Source organism: Caenorhabditis elegans, chromosome I (genome assembly GCF_000002985.6).
Source record: "Caenorhabditis elegans chromosome I".
Lineage (NCBI taxonomy): Eukaryota > Metazoa > Nematoda > Chromadorea > Rhabditida > Rhabditidae > Caenorhabditis > Caenorhabditis elegans.
The window spans coordinates 2,382,066-2,401,783 of NC_003279.8; the positions used below are offsets into that span (position 1 = coordinate 2,382,066).

General features: G+C 34.5%; 1 protein-coding gene across 3 annotated transcripts; it reads right to left on the reverse strand.

The window, feature by feature from the left end:
* Positions 1 to 887: 887 nt before the first annotated feature.
* Positions 888 to 19,427, reverse strand: dot-1.1 (Histone-lysine N-methyltransferase, H3 lysine-79 specific; the record flags this gene model as incomplete). 3 transcript variants are annotated; one of them, NM_170824.4, is made up of 15 exons in its annotated part: positions 888 to 1,379; positions 2,520 to 2,926; positions 6,092 to 6,713; positions 7,818 to 7,894; positions 8,819 to 9,095; positions 10,407 to 10,643; positions 14,039 to 14,185; positions 14,241 to 14,347; positions 15,571 to 15,614; positions 15,664 to 15,870; positions 17,117 to 17,325; positions 18,551 to 18,703; positions 18,944 to 19,073; positions 19,145 to 19,343; positions 19,393 to 19,427. In NM_170824.4, 14 exons carry the CDS (start codon positions 19,421 to 19,423, stop codon positions 2,526 to 2,528), a joined length of 2,841 nt encoding a protein of 946 aa, NP_740808.2. The 3 variants fall into 3 exon arrangements, with proteins under 3 accessions (NP_740808.2, NP_740809.2, NP_001368488.1); NM_170825.4 differs by lacking the exons at positions 14,039 to 14,185; positions 14,241 to 14,347; positions 15,571 to 15,614; ... (4 more) ...; positions 19,145 to 19,343; positions 19,393 to 19,427 and adding an exon at positions 11,144 to 11,350; NM_001381392.1 differs by lacking the exons at positions 888 to 1,379; positions 8,819 to 9,095; positions 10,407 to 10,643; ... (7 more) ...; positions 19,145 to 19,343; positions 19,393 to 19,427 and having other exon boundaries at positions 2,526 to 2,926; positions 7,818 to 7,886.
* Positions 19,428 to 19,718: the final 291 nt, after the last annotated feature.

The window sequence follows — 19,718 nt, forward strand, 5'->3', positions numbered from 1 at the left end:
TGTCGACTTGCCAGAAAATTTTCAATTCTGGCGATTTGCCGATTTGCCAGAAAGGGTCAATTCCGGCAATTTGGCGGAAATTTTTTTTAAATTTTTTTATAAATAACAGAAGAAAAAGTTAACAAAATAAACCGAAGAATTTAGCCCGAAAATAAAGAAAATGAATTTCCGGCAAATCGGCAAGTCGACAAACCGGCCATTTGCCGGAATTGAAATTTCCGGCAAATTGCCAGAATTGAGCATCTCCGGCAAATCGGCAAACTGCAGAAATTGAAAATTCCGGCATAATCGGCAAATTGCCAGAATTGAACATTTTCGGCAAATTGCCAAAATTGAACATTTCCGGCAAATCGAGAAGTTGCCGACAAAGAAAAATTACCGGCAAATCGGCAAATTATCGAAAATTGAAATTTCCGGCAAATCGAGAAATTGCCGAAATTAAAAATTTCCGGCAAATAGTCAAATTGCCGGAATTGAACATTTCCGGCAAATCGGCAAATTATCGAAAATTGAAATTTCCGGCAAATCAACAATTTGCCGAAATTGAAAATTTCCGGCAAATAGGCAAACTACCAGAATTTAAATTTCCGGCAAATCGGCAAACTGCCAGAATTGAGCATCTCCGGCAAATCGGCAATTTGCCGAAAATGAAAATTTCCGGCAAATAGTCAAATTGCCGGAATTGAATTATTCCGGCGAATCGGCAAATTACCGAAATTGAAAATTTCCGGCAAACCGGCAATTTCCGCGATTTGCCGAACGGCAATTGCCGCCCAAATTTGAAGAAAAAAAAAGTTTGACTGTACCTTTAAACTAAAATTTTTAAAACCCAAAATAGTAGAAATTCGGATAAAAAACCGAAAAAAAAAACAAAAATTTTCCAAAAAAAAAAGTTAAATAATTTTTATATTCAATGAGGTAAGGGAGTTCAGATGCAAAATTCGAAAATTGTATGTGTAAATTGGTGTGAATAGCTCAAAAGATCATAGAATAGAATACACGTGGTGCCAGAGGCTGTCCCATTACGGTTTGATCTACAAAAAATGCGGGAATTTTTTTTGTTGCAAAATGAGTTGAGAACTCTGCCTCCATTTCCCCGCACTTTTTTTTGTAGATCAACGTAGATCAAGCCGAAATGAGACACTCTGACACCACGTCAGAATTGAATTGAAAGAATTTTTCGAGAAAAATCAAAACATATAAAGTGAGGAGATTTTCAGAGATAAAGGCACGGTTGTTCGGGTAGGAAGTATTTAAAAAATTGCAAAAAATGCGTGGGTGGGTGGGCTAGAATTGAAAAAAAAGCGATCGGGAAAAAAACATTATTTTTGATAATTATTTTGTTCTGGACGGGCGGATGGGCGATGAAGAAGGCGCTCCTGAATAAAAAAATTTTTTGAAAAATTTTTAACATTAAAAAAAATTTTTTTTTTAATTTAAAATTCAAAAAAAAATGTTGGTTAAATTTGCAAAACAAAAAAACATTGAAAATATTTGTTATTCAATTTTATTAATTTTTTAAAGGCGAACGTATTTATCAAGATGGGTCTCGTAGCGAAATAAAAGAGCTACAGTAACCATAATTTTTGAATTTTTTGAGAAGCGATTGATTTTTTTGTGGCCGGCAAATTTTCATTTTCGGCAAATCGGCAAATTGCCGGAATTGAAAATTTCCGGCAAATTGACAATATGCCGAATTTGCCGGAAAAGCGGCAAATTGTGATTTTGCTTTTTTTTTTTTTGGAAATTTCAAAATTTCAATTTTTTTTTTCGGCAAAATTGTACGCGAATTTCCAGCAAAAAAAGTGCAAAACCACAATTTGCCGATTTTCCGAAAATTTTTAAAACGTTATCAATTTGCCAATTTGCCGGAATTTTCAATTTCGGCAATTTGTCGATTTGCGGGAAAATTGCCGATTTGCCGGAAATTTCAACAACGACAACTTGCCAAAAATGAAAATTTCCGGCAAAGGGGCAAATTATCGGAATTGAAAATTTCCGGCAAATCGGCAAACCGGCAATTTGCCAAAAATGACGATTTCCGACAAATCGGTAAATCGGAAAATTGCCGGAATTGAAAGTATCAAGCAAACGGCAAATCGGCAATTTGCCAAAAATCAAAATTTCTGGCAAATCAGCATCCCGGCAATTTGTCGATTTGCCGAACCGTGCGTATTTTCCAAAAAAAAAAAAAACATTTTCCGTAGAAAAGCAGATGAAAAATGTGATTTACAAGAAATCTCACAGAAAAATATAACGAAAACAGCCTACAGAAGACGGTTGCCGGTTTGGCGATTTGCCGGAAATGATCAATTCCGGCAATTTTTCGACTTGCCGGAAATGTTCAATTCTGCCCAGCTTGCCAATTTGCCGAAAAATTCAATTTCGACAATTTTCCAAAAATGAAAATTTCCGGCAAACCGGCAACTTGCCGAAAATGAAAGATTCCGGCAAACCGGCAAACCGGCAAATTGATTACAGCAAAAAAATGTAAAAGTAATGAAATCCAGTCGTCTCACCCTTTTCTAACGGGGTATTCGGTCGGCGGCTGCCGCCATGAAATTCCCACGAGCCTTTCTCTCCTTCTCTTTCACCGCATTATCGACTTTCAGCGCGTGCTGCACGAATTGCCGAATCTCGAGCTCGACGTCTTCAGTGGCTCCACCACCACCACCACCGTCGGATTTACGGCCACCAGAGGTGCCACGTTTTCCACCACCACCAGCCCCAGCTGCAGTATTATTAGCACGTGGCTTTGGCTGACGTGGACGGCGGGAAGAAGAAGAAGACGGTGAAACTTTCGAATCGATAGACGCTGTCGGTGAGTCATCGGGAAGAAGAATTTGAGCGACAAAATTCGGGGGCCGAGTTGTAATGACCAAGTCAGTGAGCTTTGCAATATCCACATTTGGATGTGACATCGCTTCTGAAATCAGCAATTTTTTTTTCGAGGAAATTCGACACGGGCTCCCTGGCTGTCTCTATATTGCTGTTTTTTTTAGCGGACGAGAAAACGTTAGAAAAGTGAGCAAAATGGCCTGGAAAATTCTCTGGAAGAGGAGGATTCCTCGTCCGTCGCTCGCGATGTCCTCTCGGAGAAGAAAATAGCGTTTGAAATAAGAGACGCAGACGACGAAACGGTTATCCTTTGCGTTTTTCGCGCCCAGCGACAACACTGCAACTTTTTCCTCACGAGGGACGAGGAAAAGTGGTTTCTAGGCCATGGCCGAGGGCCGACAAGTTTCATCGGCCATTTATCTTGCTTTGTTTTCCGCCTGTTTTCTTTCGTTTTTCATCGATTTTTTTCGTTTTTTTCTTATTAAAACTGATAAATAAATATTTTTTGCAGATGCTAAAACAATTTTCAAGTGAAAAATTGCGTATTCAGTCGGCAAGCAGCGGTGAAAGTGGTCAATGCAATATGATGGATTACGGGAATACAAAACCTAAACTTTTTCTGAAACATGATATATATGATGCTTAGATGCTGAAGCTACCTGATTTTCATAACGAGACAGCTGAAAAAGTTTTGAGGTTTTCAAAATTCAACTTTTTGTGCGAAAATCTCGGCTTTTTCACCGAAAAAGTTGAATTTTGGAAACCTCAAAACTTTTTCAGCGGTCTTGATATGAAAATCAGGTAGTTTCAGCATCTAAGCAGCATATGTATCATGTTTCAGAAAAAGTTTAGGTTTGGTATTCCCGTAATCCATCATATTTGACCATTGACCACTTTCACCGCTGCTTGCCCACTGAATACATAATTTTTTTACTTGGAAATTGTTTTAGCATCTGCAAAAAATATTTATTTATCAGTTTTATTAAGAAAAACGAAAAAAATCGATGAAAAACGAAAGAAAACAGGCGGAAAACAAAGCAAGATAAATGGCCGCTGAAACTTGTCGGCCCTCGGCCATGGCCTAGAAATCACTTTTCCTTGTCCCTCGTGAGGAAAAAGTTGCAGTGTCTCACCACAGGCGCATAGCAAGACTTGGCGCCGACATGAATTCTCAATATGGCGCGTTTGCTTCAAAAAATTATGCAAAAGGACAGCCAGCAGCGACCCGTGAAATTCTGATTTATCATTTATTTTTTGTGAAGTTGTGTACCTAACAGGAGTCGGCATTTTAATTTCTAGAAAATTTCAAAAAATTTTGAATTTCCAGTGTGTAAAAATGTATCGTTAAAAATTATTTTAAAGGTGGTGTAGTCGAATTTTTTCAAATTTCTTTATTAGACTCAAAATTGTCAGAAAACACCGAATTTCATAATGAAATTTATTGATAACTTCAACTTCTCAAAAAAAAAAAGTTATGACGGCTCAAAAAATGGCCTAAAATGGGTGAAAATTTGAAGTTTTTTGGATGTTTGGATGTGTCATCGCTTCTGAAATCAGAAAAAAAATTTTTCGAGGAAATTCTGATTTTTAGCGACATTCTTTTGTTAATTTCTGTGTCTATACAGGGGTGCTGCTGAATATGTTTTTCATTTTCTTGATATTCCGTTTTTTTTTGAACAAACCGAAAAATGAGTATTATTGATTTTTCGGTTTTTTTGATGAAAATCGAACTTTTTCGATTTTTCGATTTTCAGGGAAACCAAAAAATCGAAAAAAAATCACAAATCTGACAAAAAATTAAATTTTTTATTATTACGGGACTACTAAATTCTGAGAATGCGTATTGCACAACATATTTGACGCGCAAAATATCTCGTAGCGAAAACTACAGTAATTCTTTAAATGACTACTGTAGCGCTCTTGTGTCGATTTACGGGCATCTATAGAATATTAAAGTTACGCTTAGAATTGCTGTCAGTAGTCGAAAAAAAAAACATTTTGAAAAAATTTCGAAAATATCGAGAGCCCGTAAATCGACACAAGCGCTACAGTAATTAATTGTTTTTTTCAGAAAATTTAAAAAAAAACGAAAAAATTGTATTTTTTTGATTTTTTGAAAATCGAAAAACGATTAATTTGGATTTTTCATTGTTCCGGAAAAAACGAAAAAAAAATTTTTTTCATAAAAATTCAATTTCTTATCAATTTTTGTTTATGGTTGTGAGGAAAATACCAATATTTTGAGCTTTTTCGGAAAAATCGAAATTTATTTCTGGAAATATCGGAAAACGGGATTTTTCAGAAAAAACAAACATTTTCTCGTTTTTCCGATATTTCGAAAAAAAACTCGATTTTTCCAAAAAATAGCAAAAAATTTTCAGGGAAACCAAAAAATCGAAAAAAAATCACAAATCTGACAAAAAATTAAATTTTTTATTATTACGGGACTACTAAATTCTGAGAATGCGTATTGCACAACATATTTGACGCGCAAAATATCCCGAAGCGAAAACTACAGTAACCCTTTAACGGACTACCGTAGCGCTCTTGTGTCGATTTACGGGCTTCATTTCATCGATAGAATATTGAAGTTACGCTAAAAATTGCAGTCATTATTCGAAAAAAAAATTGAAAATATTTCGAAAATATCGAGAGCCCGTAAATCGACACAAGAGCGCTACAGTAGTCATTTGAAAAGGATTACTGTAGTTTTCGCTACGAGATATTTTGCGCGTCAAATATGTTGTGCACTACGCGTTCTCAGTTTTGAAAGAAAACAAATAATTTTCTTATAAAAATAAGAAAACAGGCCAAAATTTTAGGGTATCTTTTTAAAAAAGTCGAGTTTTTTTTTTTTGAAAAATCGAAATTTTTAGTTGTTCGAATTTCCGTTTTTCCGATATTTTTTCTCCAAAAATGTGATTTTTCGAAAAAAAAAAAAGCTTTTTATTAAAAAAAATTAAGTTTTTTAAAAATATTTTTTTACTGGAAAAAAACTAAAAATTTGTCAATTTTCGAAAAATCAGAAAAACGAGAAATGCTTGATTAATCTGAGAAATCTAAACATTTCCTGTATTTCCAGAAAAAAAAAATAATTGTCAAATTTCTTTTTAAAAAATTGAAAATTTTCGTTTTTTTTTAAATTTTTTCAGAAAAAAAATAGAATTTTTCACAAGTAAAATTCAAGCTTTATTAGAAAAAATTGGAAAAATCAACGGAAAAAACCGCGCCGCAGGGTTGCAAATTGACTTACCATCAAAATACCGAACAGCATCTGGACCACCAATCAATCGAAGCTTCTGCTCTTCCACGGCCACCGAATTCTCCATCTGAGCAACCGTATTCGTGAGGCCTTTGTGCTGAGTTACAATCTGTTTCGAGCCGGCGAGCAGCTCCGTCACATCCGTAACACTTGGCATTCCGAGCTCGTCGAGCCGGCTCTTCAGAGTATTAACTCCCGTCGCAAGAAGCTCATCAATCTGTGTAGACGTCAGTGTAATCGACTCTTTGAGCTCAGCTCTGCGAGCTTCTTCGGCTTCAATGTCGAGACGGAGGCGGCCGACAAATTCCGGGTCGGCGGTTTTCGATTGATTACAGAATTGTTTCATCGCAAAATAGTAGGAGACGATCATATTGTAGAATGGATCAGTTGGTGGTATCATAAATGTGTGGCGTTGCTCGGCGGCAATCTCTGTGCACACAGGCATCACATTTGGTGCTGCTGGAGCAGCTGAAGCCTGCTGTGGAGCTGCTGGAGCCGGAGCTGGTGGTGGTGGCGGGGTCGGGTAGATCGCTACGGGAGCCGGAAGATGTGCCAGTGGAGGGCCAAATGCCGATGGAGATGCTTCTGTTGGTTGGCTCAGAACCGAGTTGATCTGAAAATTAAGGACTTATGGGTGGCAAACGATTTTTCCGGCAAATCAGAAAATTGCCGGAATTGAAATTTTCGGCAAATGGGCAAATCGGCAATTTACCGAAAATCAAATTTTCCGGCAAATCGGCAAACCGACAAATTACCGAAAATCAAAATTTCCGGCAAACCGGCAACTTGCCGAAAAATAAAATTTCCGGCAAATTGGCAAATCGGCAAACCGGCAATTTACCGAAAATCAAAATTTCCGGCACATCGGCAATTTACCAAAAATAAATAATTCAGGCAAATCGGCAAAATGCCGGAATTTGACATTTCTGGCAAATCGGCAAATTGCCGGAATTGAAAATTTCCGACAAATTGGCAAATCGGCAATTCGCCGAAAATAAAAGTTTCCAGCAAATTGGAAATTTGCCGAAAATCAACATTTCCGGAAAGTCGGATATTTATTGAAAATCAAAATTTCCGACAAACCGGCAAATTTGCCGAAAATCAAATTTTACGGCAAATCAGTAGGCCGGTAAATTTCCGAAAATTAAAGTTTCCGACAAATTCGCAATTTGCCAAAAATCAAAATTTCCGGCAAATTGGCAATTTTCCAAAAATAAAAGCTTTCGGCAAATCGGCAAATTGCCGGAATTGAAATTTTCCGACAAATCAGCAAACGGGCAATTTGCCGAAAATCAAAATTTCCTGCCAAATCGCTAAATCGGCAAAAATCAAAATTTCCGGCAAATCGATGAATTGCCGGAATTGAAAATTTCCGGCAGATCGTCAATTTGCCGGAATTGGAAAGTTCCTGAAGATCGGTGAATTGCCGGAATTGAAAATTTCCGGCAAACCGGCAAATTACCAAATTGCCGGATTAGAAAATATCCGGCAAATCGGCAACTTGCCAGAACGGAAATTTCCGGAAAATTAAAATTCGCCGAAAATCAAAATTTACGGCAAATCGGCAAACCGGCAATTTGTCAAAAATCAAAATTTCCGGCAGATCGTCAATTTGCCGGAATTGTAAAGTTCCTGCAAATCTGCAATTTGCCAAATTTTTCGGCAAAAATCGCCGCAGGGTTGCAAAATTACGCTCCGCCTTCCCACTAAAACCTACCGCATCCTGAATAGCAGCCGCCTGTGCCGATGTTGTCGCCGCTTCGCGAATCGTGTGCAGCGCATTCATAGTTTTCGCTGAAAATCGAGTGAATTTAAAATTGTAAAAAAAAACAACTTTTAACTTAGCACGGCCTCCTGGACACCTCACGAACTCCAGAAATCGCGGGAATTCGATTCACGAGGGGATAGCAGTTTTTGGCTATTTTTGGCGCCCATAGAAATTATTTTTTTAATTTTTTGATTAATAACATTGTTGAGAAGCATCATCCGAGTTGGAAATGTGTAAAATTATGAAATTTGACCGAAAACTGAAGGTTTTACTGAAGGCTTTCTATAAAATGTATCAGAACCGTCAGTTTTTCGATTTCAGAGTCGTAAAATATGCCATTTTGTAGAGAAAAAAGTCTGTTTCACAAAAATCCATGTTTGAAATTCTAATTCTTCAATTTTTAATATAAATATTCAAAAAATCAACAATTTTACGGTAAAATCTTTTTTTTCGATTTTTCAGTTTTTATGTTTGAAAATTTAAAATTGTTTTTATTAAAAACTGAAAAATCTTTAAAAAAAAGATTTTAACGTAATATTGTTGATTTTTTGAATAATTATATATTAAAAATTAAAGAATTAGAACTTCAAACATGGATTTCTGTGAAACAGACTTTTCTCTCTACAAAATGACATATTTTACGACTCTGAAATCGAAAAACTGACGATCCTGATACATTTTAAAGAAAGCCTTCTGTAAAACCTTCAGTGTTCGTTCAAATTTCATAATTTTACACATTTTCAATTCGGATAATGTTTCTCAAGAATATTATAAATCAAAAAATAAAAAAAATAATTTGTATAAAAGCCAAAAACAGCCAAAAACTGCTGTCCCCGCGCAAATCAAATTCCCGCGAATTCTGGAGTTCGTGAGGTGTCGCGCTCCAATAATTAATTAAATTATGAACGCTAGAGGAGGCCGTGAACTTCTTTTTTTGTATTTTTACAAACCATCAAGCTGTCCTCCTCCATGATGAATAAGGTCAGTCGGCGGCTCCAGGGGCTCTTCACGTTTCGGGCTCTGAGCTCGAGCTGCTGGTGGTGCTGGTGGTGGTGTAGAAGCTGTGGCTCGAGCCGGAGCCGGAACCAGTGGAGGTGGTGGAGCTGTGGCTTTTGGCTGGGACGGACGGATGACGTCAGAAGAGTGGGATATCGAGTTAGAGCGGTGATGGTGGTGGTGAGAGGTAGGAGTTTCCGATGAGTAGCGTGAACTTGAACTTTTTGGCGGCTGCAAAAAAAAATGTAGATCATGATTTTTTGGAGAAATTGGACTGCTTTTCTTCGAAAATTAGAGTTCATTTCGGTTTGATCTTCGAAAAATGCGGGAGGAGAGAGACGCAGAGTTTTCAACTGATTTCGCATGGTTAAGAGCGTGCTGACGTCACATTTTCTTGGCGGAAAAATTCCCGCATTTTTTGTAGATCAAACCGCAGTTAGGCAGGCACGGTTCCAGGGCCTGCCTGAAACCTGCCTGCCTCAAGCCGACTTTTCGCCTCTTTTCTGTATTTTGACACGAGCTTTCAATTTTCAAATTTTCCAATTTTTATCATTTTGCTGAAAAATTCGCGTATTGAGGCGATAGGCAGGCAGGCAGGCGTTTTGTCGCCTACACTATTTCCGGGTAATGCCTGGACTCCGAGTTTCATGGGTTTTTTTCCGCAAAATTTCACGATTTTAGCTTTAAAATTACGGTAACCGCGGTCTCGGCACGACAATTTTTTCGTAACATGCAAATCTATGTGCGCCTTTAAAGAGAGTACTGTAATTGCAAAAATTTTCAGTTTCTGCGGAATTTTTATCGATTTTTCTTCGATAAAACAATGAAAAATACATAAATTTTGCATGAAAACTCCGCAGAAACTAAAACGTTTAAAATTACAGTACTCTTTAAAGGCGCACATTCAACAAAAACTTGTCGTTTCGAGACCGCGGGTACTGTAGTTTTTGCGCAAAAATTGTACAAATTCATTTTTTTAATGAATAAATATTTTTTTGTATCGAAAAATTTTAAAAATAATTTAATTTTTTAAATTTCGGCAACTTGCCGATATGCCGAAAATTGAAAATTCCGCCAATTTGCCGGTTTACCGATTTGCCAAAAATGTACAGTTCGGGCAATATGCCGGTTACCCGGAAATTTACAATTCCGGCAATTTGCCGGTTTACCAGTTTGCCTCAAATTTCAAATTCCGGCAATTTGCCGGTATACCGATTTGCCGGAAAATTTTCAATTCCGGCAATTTTCCGATTTGCCAGAAATTTTGATTTTTGGCAATTTGCCGGTTTGTCGATTTGCCGGAATGTTTCAATTCCGGCAATTTACCGGTTTGTCGGAAATTTTCAACTCCGGCAATTTACCAATTTGCCGGAAAATTCAAACTCCGAAAATTTGCCGGTTTGTCAAATTAATTTAATTTGCCGGTTTGCCGATTTAAAAACTGAAAAATTCCGCGGAAAATCGATAAATTGGCGGAAATTTCTGCGATTTTGGGCAAAAATCTTAGGCTTTTTGAGCAAAAAAAACCAGAAAAAAGCTCACTTTCGGCGTCTTAACCTTCTTTTCTTCATAGATTTTATTCTTTTTCTTCTCCTTTTCCTTCTCCCGATCCTTTCCTGAACTTGACGATGCACCATGATGATGAGATGAAGCCGGCGTGGCATCTTGCTGCTCGCGGAGCAGCTTCTCCTTCTTAGGCTTCTTGGCCGGCGGCGTGTAGTCCGTATCAGGCTCATTCCATTTCGGCGATTGATGAGACGAAGCGGCGGCTTGCTCAGTCTGAAAATTTCCGGTTATTTTTTTGGAATTTTTAAATTAAAAGAAAATCCTAGAAAATTCACTTTTTTTTTAGCATTTTGAGCCAAAAAACGGAAAAATCGAAATTTTTCGGTTTTTTTTTTGGAATTTCGGATAAATTTCACTGTTTTGAGCATTTTTTTTGGGCCAAATGATAGACAAATTTCCGTTTTTTTTTTTTGGAATTTTTCAGAAATTACACTTTTTTTTTTGGTCAAAAAATGAAAAAATCTAAAAATTTTCCGATTTTATTTTCTGGAATTTTTCAGAATCGTCACTTTTTTGAGCATCTTTTTTGGGCTAAAAAATGGAAAAATCGGAACTTTTTCACTTTTTTTGGAATTTTTCAGAATTTTCAATTTTTTAAAACCATTTTTGGGGCAAAAAAATGAAGAAAAAATTTGGAAAAATTTTCACTTGTTGAGCATTTTTTAGGGCCAAAAAATGGAAAACCCGAAATTTTTCGATTTTTCAGTACAAACCTGCGCCTTCCACATAAGTCTAGTAGTCCGACCAAAAAATACGTCATCCTCACCGCCGGCGCCACCCGGCGGATCTGGATGACCTAGAGCACCGGGACCGTGGTGACTCGGAGAAGCGGATGATTTTTTGGAAGAAGAAATTTCCATGGTTTTCGCCAAAAAATCAAAAAATTGGAGGCGCTGCGACGAGGAAATACTGGGAGAAACGGGGGGGGGGGGGGGGGTGTCTGGGCGATCAATATTTCTGCCGCCGGATGATGGGGGGTGTCTCTAGCCGCTCTCTAATTTCTGTACACTCTCTCGCGCGCACTCTCCGTGTCTCCGGGGGTCTCTATGGTTTGCGTGTTATTTTTTCACACACACACACACACACTCTGGGGTCTCCGTGAGAGTAGATTTTGCAAAAAGCAGCGGCATTGCACGGAAAAAGAGGCGGAGCGTAATTTGGCACGGTTTTTTCCTACTTTTTTTTCGCTTTTCTGCTGTCTTAAAATTACTTTTATTTTTTTAGTGGGCACAATTGAAAAAACGCACGCTCAAGAATTGAGATTTTTTCGATTTTAATGGAAAAACGGTAATGTGTCGATTTACGCAGATGCCGTGTATTCCTCGAGGAAGATATTTTTGAATTTAACATTCAAATCTTCAATCTATGCATTATTTATAATATGTTTTGCGTTTAAAAAAAACGACGAAATATCTCGTAGCGAAAACTACAGTAATACTTTAAATTACTACTGTAGCGCTCTTGTGTCGATTTACGGGCTCTCGATTATTGAAATTAAATTGATTTATCAATAGAACATTGAAAGTAATTTGAAAATCCCGTAAATCGACACAAGAGCGCTACAGTATTCATTTAAAGAATTACCGTAGTTTTCGCTATGAGATATTTTGCAGAGATCTCGGAATTTTTCCGGTGGTTAGTCTTCGGGGACAAGGGTGTCGGTATTTCGATTTTTTCAGAAAATCGAAAAACTAACATTTTTCGATTTTTCGCTTTTGAAAAATTGAAACACTTTCGTTTTTCGTTTTTATTTTTTCGATTTTTCGAAAATTAGCCTAATTATTTGGCCATTATTGTTATTTTTAGAAGGCATTTTGATGTTTTTCTTAACAATATAAACAAAATTAGATTTAAAAAATCATATTTTACGGTTAATTTTCTGAATATTTTTTTTGTTTCGATTTTTCGATTTTTTCCGAAAAGCATCGAAAAATCGAAAAATGACACCCTTGTTCGGGGGGGGGGGAGTACACGACAAGGGGTAAAAGCAGAACAAAGGTGGTGGATGCATTCAGTGTAGAGAAGCAACAAAAAAACCTACTATTCATTAAAAAATTTAAAAAATAAAAAAACTGTGGCAATTACCGGTAACACACTAGGGCTGTGCGGCTGATGACTCGGCTGATGGAGAACATCAAGTTTTTCAACGTGTTAGCACTGATCAATTAAAGAATATTTGTATTTGCAGTATTGGCTGAGTCATGAGCTTCTTATTCTAGAAAAGTTTTTTTTAAGTGCACACACCTTGACAAAACAGTCGGCTTTTTGAATCAGCCGAGTAACTCGGCTGTCGGCTGTCGGCTGATTGGAAAAACGAGTTTTTCTGGAAGGGGTGTGCACTTTTTTAAAAACTTTTTTCTAGAATTAGAAACTCAAGACTCAGCCGATATGGCAAATACAAGTATTCCCTAATTGATCATTGCTAATACGTTGAAAAACGTTGATTTGCTCCATCAGCCGAGTCATCAGCCGCACAGCCCTATAACACACACACGATTTGGATTTCAGCGATAAAATTTGAACTAACTATAAGAAAAACAAGATTAAACCAGAAAAAAACATGCTTGTGGAAGGAAAAAAAAACTGAAAGACAGTGTGCAAAATAGAAGAGAGGAGAGGAAAAGGAACAAAAAAAACATGCACACACACGCACAGAAGGAGCACAAAATTCTGAGATCTCTGCGTATTGTACAACATATTTGACGCGCAAAATATCTCGTAGCGGTTTTTTTTAATATTGACAATGATATTTTCTAATTTTTTGCTTATTTTTAATGTTCTATCTATCGATAAATAAATTATTTTAATTTTGTTTTTCGAAAATCGAGCCTGTAAATCGTCCTACAGTAGTCATTTAAAGAGTTACTGTAGTTTTCGCTACGAGACCCTATTTTGCGCGTCAAATATGTTGTGCAATTCGCACTCTAACATTTGAAATAAAACTAATGTTTTCTAAAAATGAGAAAAATTGGTAAAATATTAGCCTAGTTTTCGAAAAAACAAGAAAAGTTATGATTTTTCTGAAAAATCCCGGTTTTCCAATATTTCAAGAGCAAAAAAATTCGATTAAGAAATTGAATTTTTCTGTTAATTTTCTGAAAAAATTTTTTTTTGTTTTTTTCCGGAAAATTAAAAATTGAAAATTTTAGTTTTTTGGAAAATGTTTTCTGAAAACTGAAAATTATCGTTTTAAATTTTTTTAAAATATAAACAATTTAAATGTTTTCTGAAAAATGAAACATTTTCGTTTTGTTTTCCAATTTTCTCTGAAAAAATCGAAAATTTCAGATTAAAACATTTTTTTCTAAAAAAAAATTGAAAACTTTCCTTATTTTTCCCGAACAAATCGTTAAACAATTTCGTCTTTAAAATATACTGTCATTTTGAATTTTCCGGAAGTTTCATAGATTTTTATGCTCATTTTAATCGATAAATAAATGATTTTAATTGATTTCGAAAATAATCGGGATCCTGTAAATCGACACAACAGTAGTCATTTAAAGGATTACTGTAGTTAGATATATTTTGCGCGTCAAATATGCTGCTCGATACGCATTCTCTCAATACAGACACAGAGTCAGCATTCAACATTTAGAACGAAGAGCCACCTTTTGTAATTTATCCGGATGAACACTGCTCTCGCGTTGGCTTTTTCGCTTTTTCAAGCCCATATCTCGTCCGTCGCTGATCTCTGATCCTTCACGTGAGCTCTTCACTTCCTGCCGTCTTCGTTGGTCTTCGTAGTACTTTATAAGCTGAAAAAAGCCGGCTTGTTTAAGCTTGAAAACCGGTGGCCTGACTGAAGCCTACTTTTGTGTGATCGATAGTTGTGAGCCAGAATTTCACATGGCTTGAAGTCCAGGAGACTGCGGATTCGGTGGTTTTTAGCTCAGTTGTGTGGCTGATTGCGTTGATGTCTGGAAAAATGGCTTTGTTGGAAAGGAAATTTTATACTTTTATTTTAAAACTCAGTTTTTGAACATTTTTTTCTTAATTTTTTAATAAAATTTTGAAATTTTTACTTTGCTCTACTTGAAAAGTTGAACTGAAAACTCCAAATCTGATTTTTTAAATGTGTTGGTTTATCGATTTTTCACAAAAATCTAAAAAAAAAAATCGACTTTTCGAAAAAATTGCATAATCCTAATGTTTTTTTTTTCAATAAAAATGAACAAATTTTGGTGAAAAATTGAACTTTCTGTAAATTTTCTAAACATTTTTTTTTGATAGTTCGTTTTTTTTAAAGAGAAACCGAAAAAAAAATTTCCCGGGAAAATAGCTTTAAATTTTGGAGGCGAATTATATGATTTTTTAATTTTTTTAACATTAAAAAATTTTATTCAAAAAAAAAATTGAATTTTTCGTTAATTATAAACTTTTCGTTAATTATAACATATTTTCGTTTTTCCGGAAAATCCAAATTTTTGTGGCTTTTTTTTTGGAGAAATTAGCTCAAAATTTTGGATTTTCCCCTATTTTTAGAAGAAAATTATATATATGTTTTCTCGTTTTTTTTCTAATAAAAATTAACAAAATTGAATTTTGTGTCAATTTTCTGCACATTTTTTTACTTTCTTGTGTAAAAAAAATTTATTTTTCTTTGAAAAATAGCTCTAAATTTCGGTTTTCCCCTATTTCTAGAAGAAAAGTATATATTTTTAATGAATTTTCAAACAAAAATGAACAAAATTAAATAGCAAAATTTCGTGAAAAACTGAATTTTTTGTTATTCGTTTTTTCGTTTTTTTTTCAAAAAAATTGAAAAAAAAATCTATTTTTTCCCGGAAAAATAGCTTAAAATTTTGGATTTTTCCCTCATTTTGGAGAAGAATTATATGTTTTCTAATGTTTTTTTTCAAAAAAAATTAACAAAATTGTATTAAAAAAAAATTTTTTTTTGTTAACTAATTTTTTGGTTTTTCTGAAAATTGTAAAATCGAAAATTTTTTTTTGGAGTAGCGTCGATTTTTTGTTTTCTGGAGTAGCGTCGAGTTTTTTTTTAGGAAACTTTATTTTTAAAAATTGAATTTTTATTCATTTTATGAAGTTTTTTTCGCCGATTTTTCGATTTTCTCTGTTTTTTCTTCAATTTTTCACTGAAATTCCTCCGCATTTCTCAATTTTCCATTTCCAAACATACCACTTGTTGAGCGGAATGTAATCTCCTTTTTATTGGTTCCAAGCCTGCAAAAAATCCATTTTTTCACTGAAAATTCCCATAAAAAATCCCTACTCTTTCGTCGTAACAATTCGAGTGCCGTGCTTCAAGTCCTGGAGCAGCTCAGTATTAATTCGGAGCATCAGCGCGGCGTCAAACGCGAAATTGTTGATGAAAATGACGGTAGCCTCCTCACAAATTAGTTGTTTGAATTTCGGATTCAAAAAATCGCCTTGAATATGCTCGAATTTTCCGTGATTTTTTCCAAAATGGCTCATAAATCTGGAAAAAAACTGACTTTTTTCTGGATTTTGACAGTTTTTTTTTGTGAAAAATTGGAAAATTCAGCGTTTTTTTCAACAAATTGACACTGAAAACTTGAAAAATGCTAAATTTTGGCCAAAAAATGGCTTCCAAAATCAATTTTTGAATAAAAATTGTTGCAAATATTCTTTAAAAAGCGGTTAAAAAACTTTGTAAATCTGGAAAACACTTATTTTTGCTAAATTTTAACAGTTTTCGCAATAAATTAGGCATTTTTCCGGTGTTTTGACGGAAATTTCAAACCTTTTTCGAGTTTTTCAAACAATTTTAACACAAATATTGGAATTACCAGTTAATTTTCCGGTTTTAGGCAAAATAATTAATTAATTAATTAAATAACGTTTCAGAGAACGTAAAAAACTGAATTTTTTACTCAAAAATCGATTTTGGAAGCCATTTTTTTTGTCAAAAATTAGCATTTTTCCTTTATTATATAAAAAAGGGCTAGTTTTTAACAAAATATTGGCTTCCAAAATCGATTTTTGAGTAAAAATTCAATTTTATACGCTCTCTGAAACGTTATTTTTCCAAGTCTTTTATTTTTTCGGTTAAAATCAAAAAATTACATGGTAATTTCAATTTTTTCAGTGTCAAATTGTTGTAAAAATTTTAAAAAGCGGTTAAAAACTTCGTAAATCTGGAAAAACCTATTTTTGCTAAATTTTTTCGCAGGTTTCGCAATAAATTAGGCTTTTTTTGTGTTTTGGCGGGAATTTAAAACTTTTTTCGAGTTTTTTAAACAATTTTAACACAAAAATTGAAATTACCAGTTAATTTGCTGATTTTGAGCGAAATAATTAATTAATTAAATAAATAACGTTTCAGAGATCGTATAAAACCGAATTTTACTCAAAAATCGGTTTTTGAAGTCATTTTTTGTCAAAAATTAGCATTTTTTATGAAATAGAGGGGATTTCTCTTTTATTTTATGAAAAAATGCTCAATTTTGGCCAAAAATGGCTTCCAAAATCGATTTTTGAGTAAAAAGTCAGTTTTCTACGTTCTCTGAAACGTTATTACTTCAACTACTAAATTATTTCGCTTAAAATCAGAAAATTACCAGGTAAATTCAATTTTAATGTCAAAATTGTTGAAAAAACACGAAAAATTTAAAAATTCTGCCAAAACACCGAAAAAACCCGATTTTTCCAATTTTTCAGTATCAAATTGCTTTTTTTCGCAAAAAAAAGGGCATATTTCATACTTTTTAAAATAACCGGCAAGATCTTGTGCAAAATTCGAAGGAACTTGCGAAAGCTCAATTCCAACGGATTTTTTGCATTTCGCGTAGGCAGCCGTCAGGCATACGAGCTGACCGATTCCACTGCCTAAATCAACGAAAACGTCCTGTGGTCCAATGTTGAGCTCATCGATTATGCTGATCAATTGTTCGGGATTTGTTTCTCCATAAGTCTGAAAATTAATGGGATTTTTGACATTTTTCATCGTTTTCAGGCCGATTTTTGATTAAAAATAGGGATTTTCAGGATAATTTATAGGGAAAATTAATTTATTTAATCAAAAAATAAATGAATTGGATTTTCTATGTTTTTTTGGCATTTTTTGACATTTTTCATCGTTTTCAGGCCGATTTTTGATTAAAAATAGGGATTTTCAGGATAATTTATAGGGAAAATTAGTTTTTTTTAATCAAAAAATAAATAAATTGGATTTTATAGGTTTTTTTGGCGTTTTTTGACATTTTTCATCGTTTTCAGGCCGATTTTTGGTTAAAAACAGGGTTTTTCTGGGTAATTTATAGGGAAAATTAATTTATTTAATCAAAAATAAATAAATTGGATTTTCTATGTTTTTTTGGCATTTTTTGACATTTTTCATCGTTTTCAGGCCGATTTTTGATTAAAAATAGGGATTTTCAGGATAATTTATAGGGAAAATTAGTTTTTTTTAATCAAAAAATAAATAAATTGGATTTTATAGGTTTTTTTGGCGTTTTTTGACATTTTTCATCGTTTTCAGGCCAATTTTTCATTAAAAACAGGGATTTTCTGGGTAATTTATAATCAAAAAAATCGTTTTTCTTGATTTTTTCGCCAAAAAAAGCTCAAATAAATGTTAAAATATCGATTTTTAGGCTAATTTTAGAAGGAAAAGCGTCTGAAAATGTGAAAAAATAGATTGATTCGGCACTTTTCAATTTTTTTCTGCAAAATTGAAATATTTATATAATTTTTTAAGGTGAAGTGAGATTTTTCTGTCTTTTTGGGCGAAAAAATCTTTGAAAAGACGATTTTCCGCGAAATTTCTGGCTTTTTTCGATAAAAATATGGATTTTCCATGATTTTTTGAGTCAAAATCTCGAAATTAATCGCGTTTAGGCCGATTTTATGCAGAATTATGGGATTTTTTCGATAAAAATATGGATTTTCGGGCTGATTTTTGAGTAATAATCCCGAAACTAATCGTTTTCAAGCCGATTTTTAGCGAAATTATTGACTTTTTTTCGATAAAAATAGGATTTTTGATGAATTTTTAAGTTAAAATGCCTAAATTATTTGGCTTTTAGAAAATATAAATTTTCAGGCTTATTTCTAAGGAAAAACCGATTTTTGAATAAAAATCCCGAAACTATCAGCTTTTTTCCATAAAATATGAATTTTCCAGGAAAACGCCTCACCTCGGACGTGAAACTTTTGTAATGTTGATTGAGATCTGCTGGCCGTGGAACTGCACACTCGTAGGCGTACGTTGTGATGGCTTTTGCCACTTCTGCCGAGCAATTTGGCTCTCCCCACTCTTTCAGCGTATCTGTGTTGTACGACCCGCTCCACTGAAATTAAATAGTTAATTAATTAATTTTTGCAAATTTTGCGGATTTTGGTTTAAAAAAATCCAAGAAAAGGAAGAAAAAACACGAATTTTTCATTTTTATTCGATTTTTTCCGCCTTTTTTGGATTTTATAAACGCCAAAAAAAAGCTATTTTTTCCGGTTTTTTTGGATTTTTAAACGCCAAAAAAAAGTTATTTTTTCCGCCTTTTTTGGATTTTATAAACGCCAAAAAAGCTCACATTCGAAGCAAATGGCTTGGCGACACGATTAAAACTCTTCGTCAGAGCCGCAATTTCACTAATTGACGGAGTATTTTGGTCCCAGCCCTTCGGGAAAGCGACCACCAATTGTTTAACTAGGGAGCACACGCTGAAAATGGAAAAATGATCAGAAATTAATTATATATATATATATATATTTATAAATCGATTTTTTCTCACCCTTTAATCATTTGAAAGACAACGGGATACATGTGAGCTCTATTACCCGGCAGACGAAGCGTCTTTCCTTGATAAAAAATCGAGTGAAGCACTAATAATTCGCCGTTTCCTACGTCGACTACGTCTACCGAAGAACTTCTCCGTTCTTCTTTGATTCTCATTGCAGCAGCCGGCTCTTCCGCTGTCCTTGATGGTGATTCTGCAATTTTTCTTTGATTTTTTTGAATTTTTTATCTTAATTTTCTCACCATCCCTCGCGCCGGCGTCTGCCTCCGACATCCTGCTGAAAAATGGATTTTTTAAAAATTATAATGTGTTATTAATTAATTTTCATTAATTTCTTTGATTTTAAAACAAAAATTGAGAAAAAATCCAATCAGAAAGTCTTTTTTATTGGAAAAATTGGTGGGTCGATAAGGAGTGCAGTGGGGCGCGCTTGCAGAGTACGCAAAAGTACGTGGAAGTGTTTGCACAGGAAGTGCACTTAAGTGGCGCGAAAACAAAACAATTTACTTTATTTTTCTCATTTTTTCACAGATTTTCTTAATTTTTTGGGTTTTTTTATTCGGAAAAA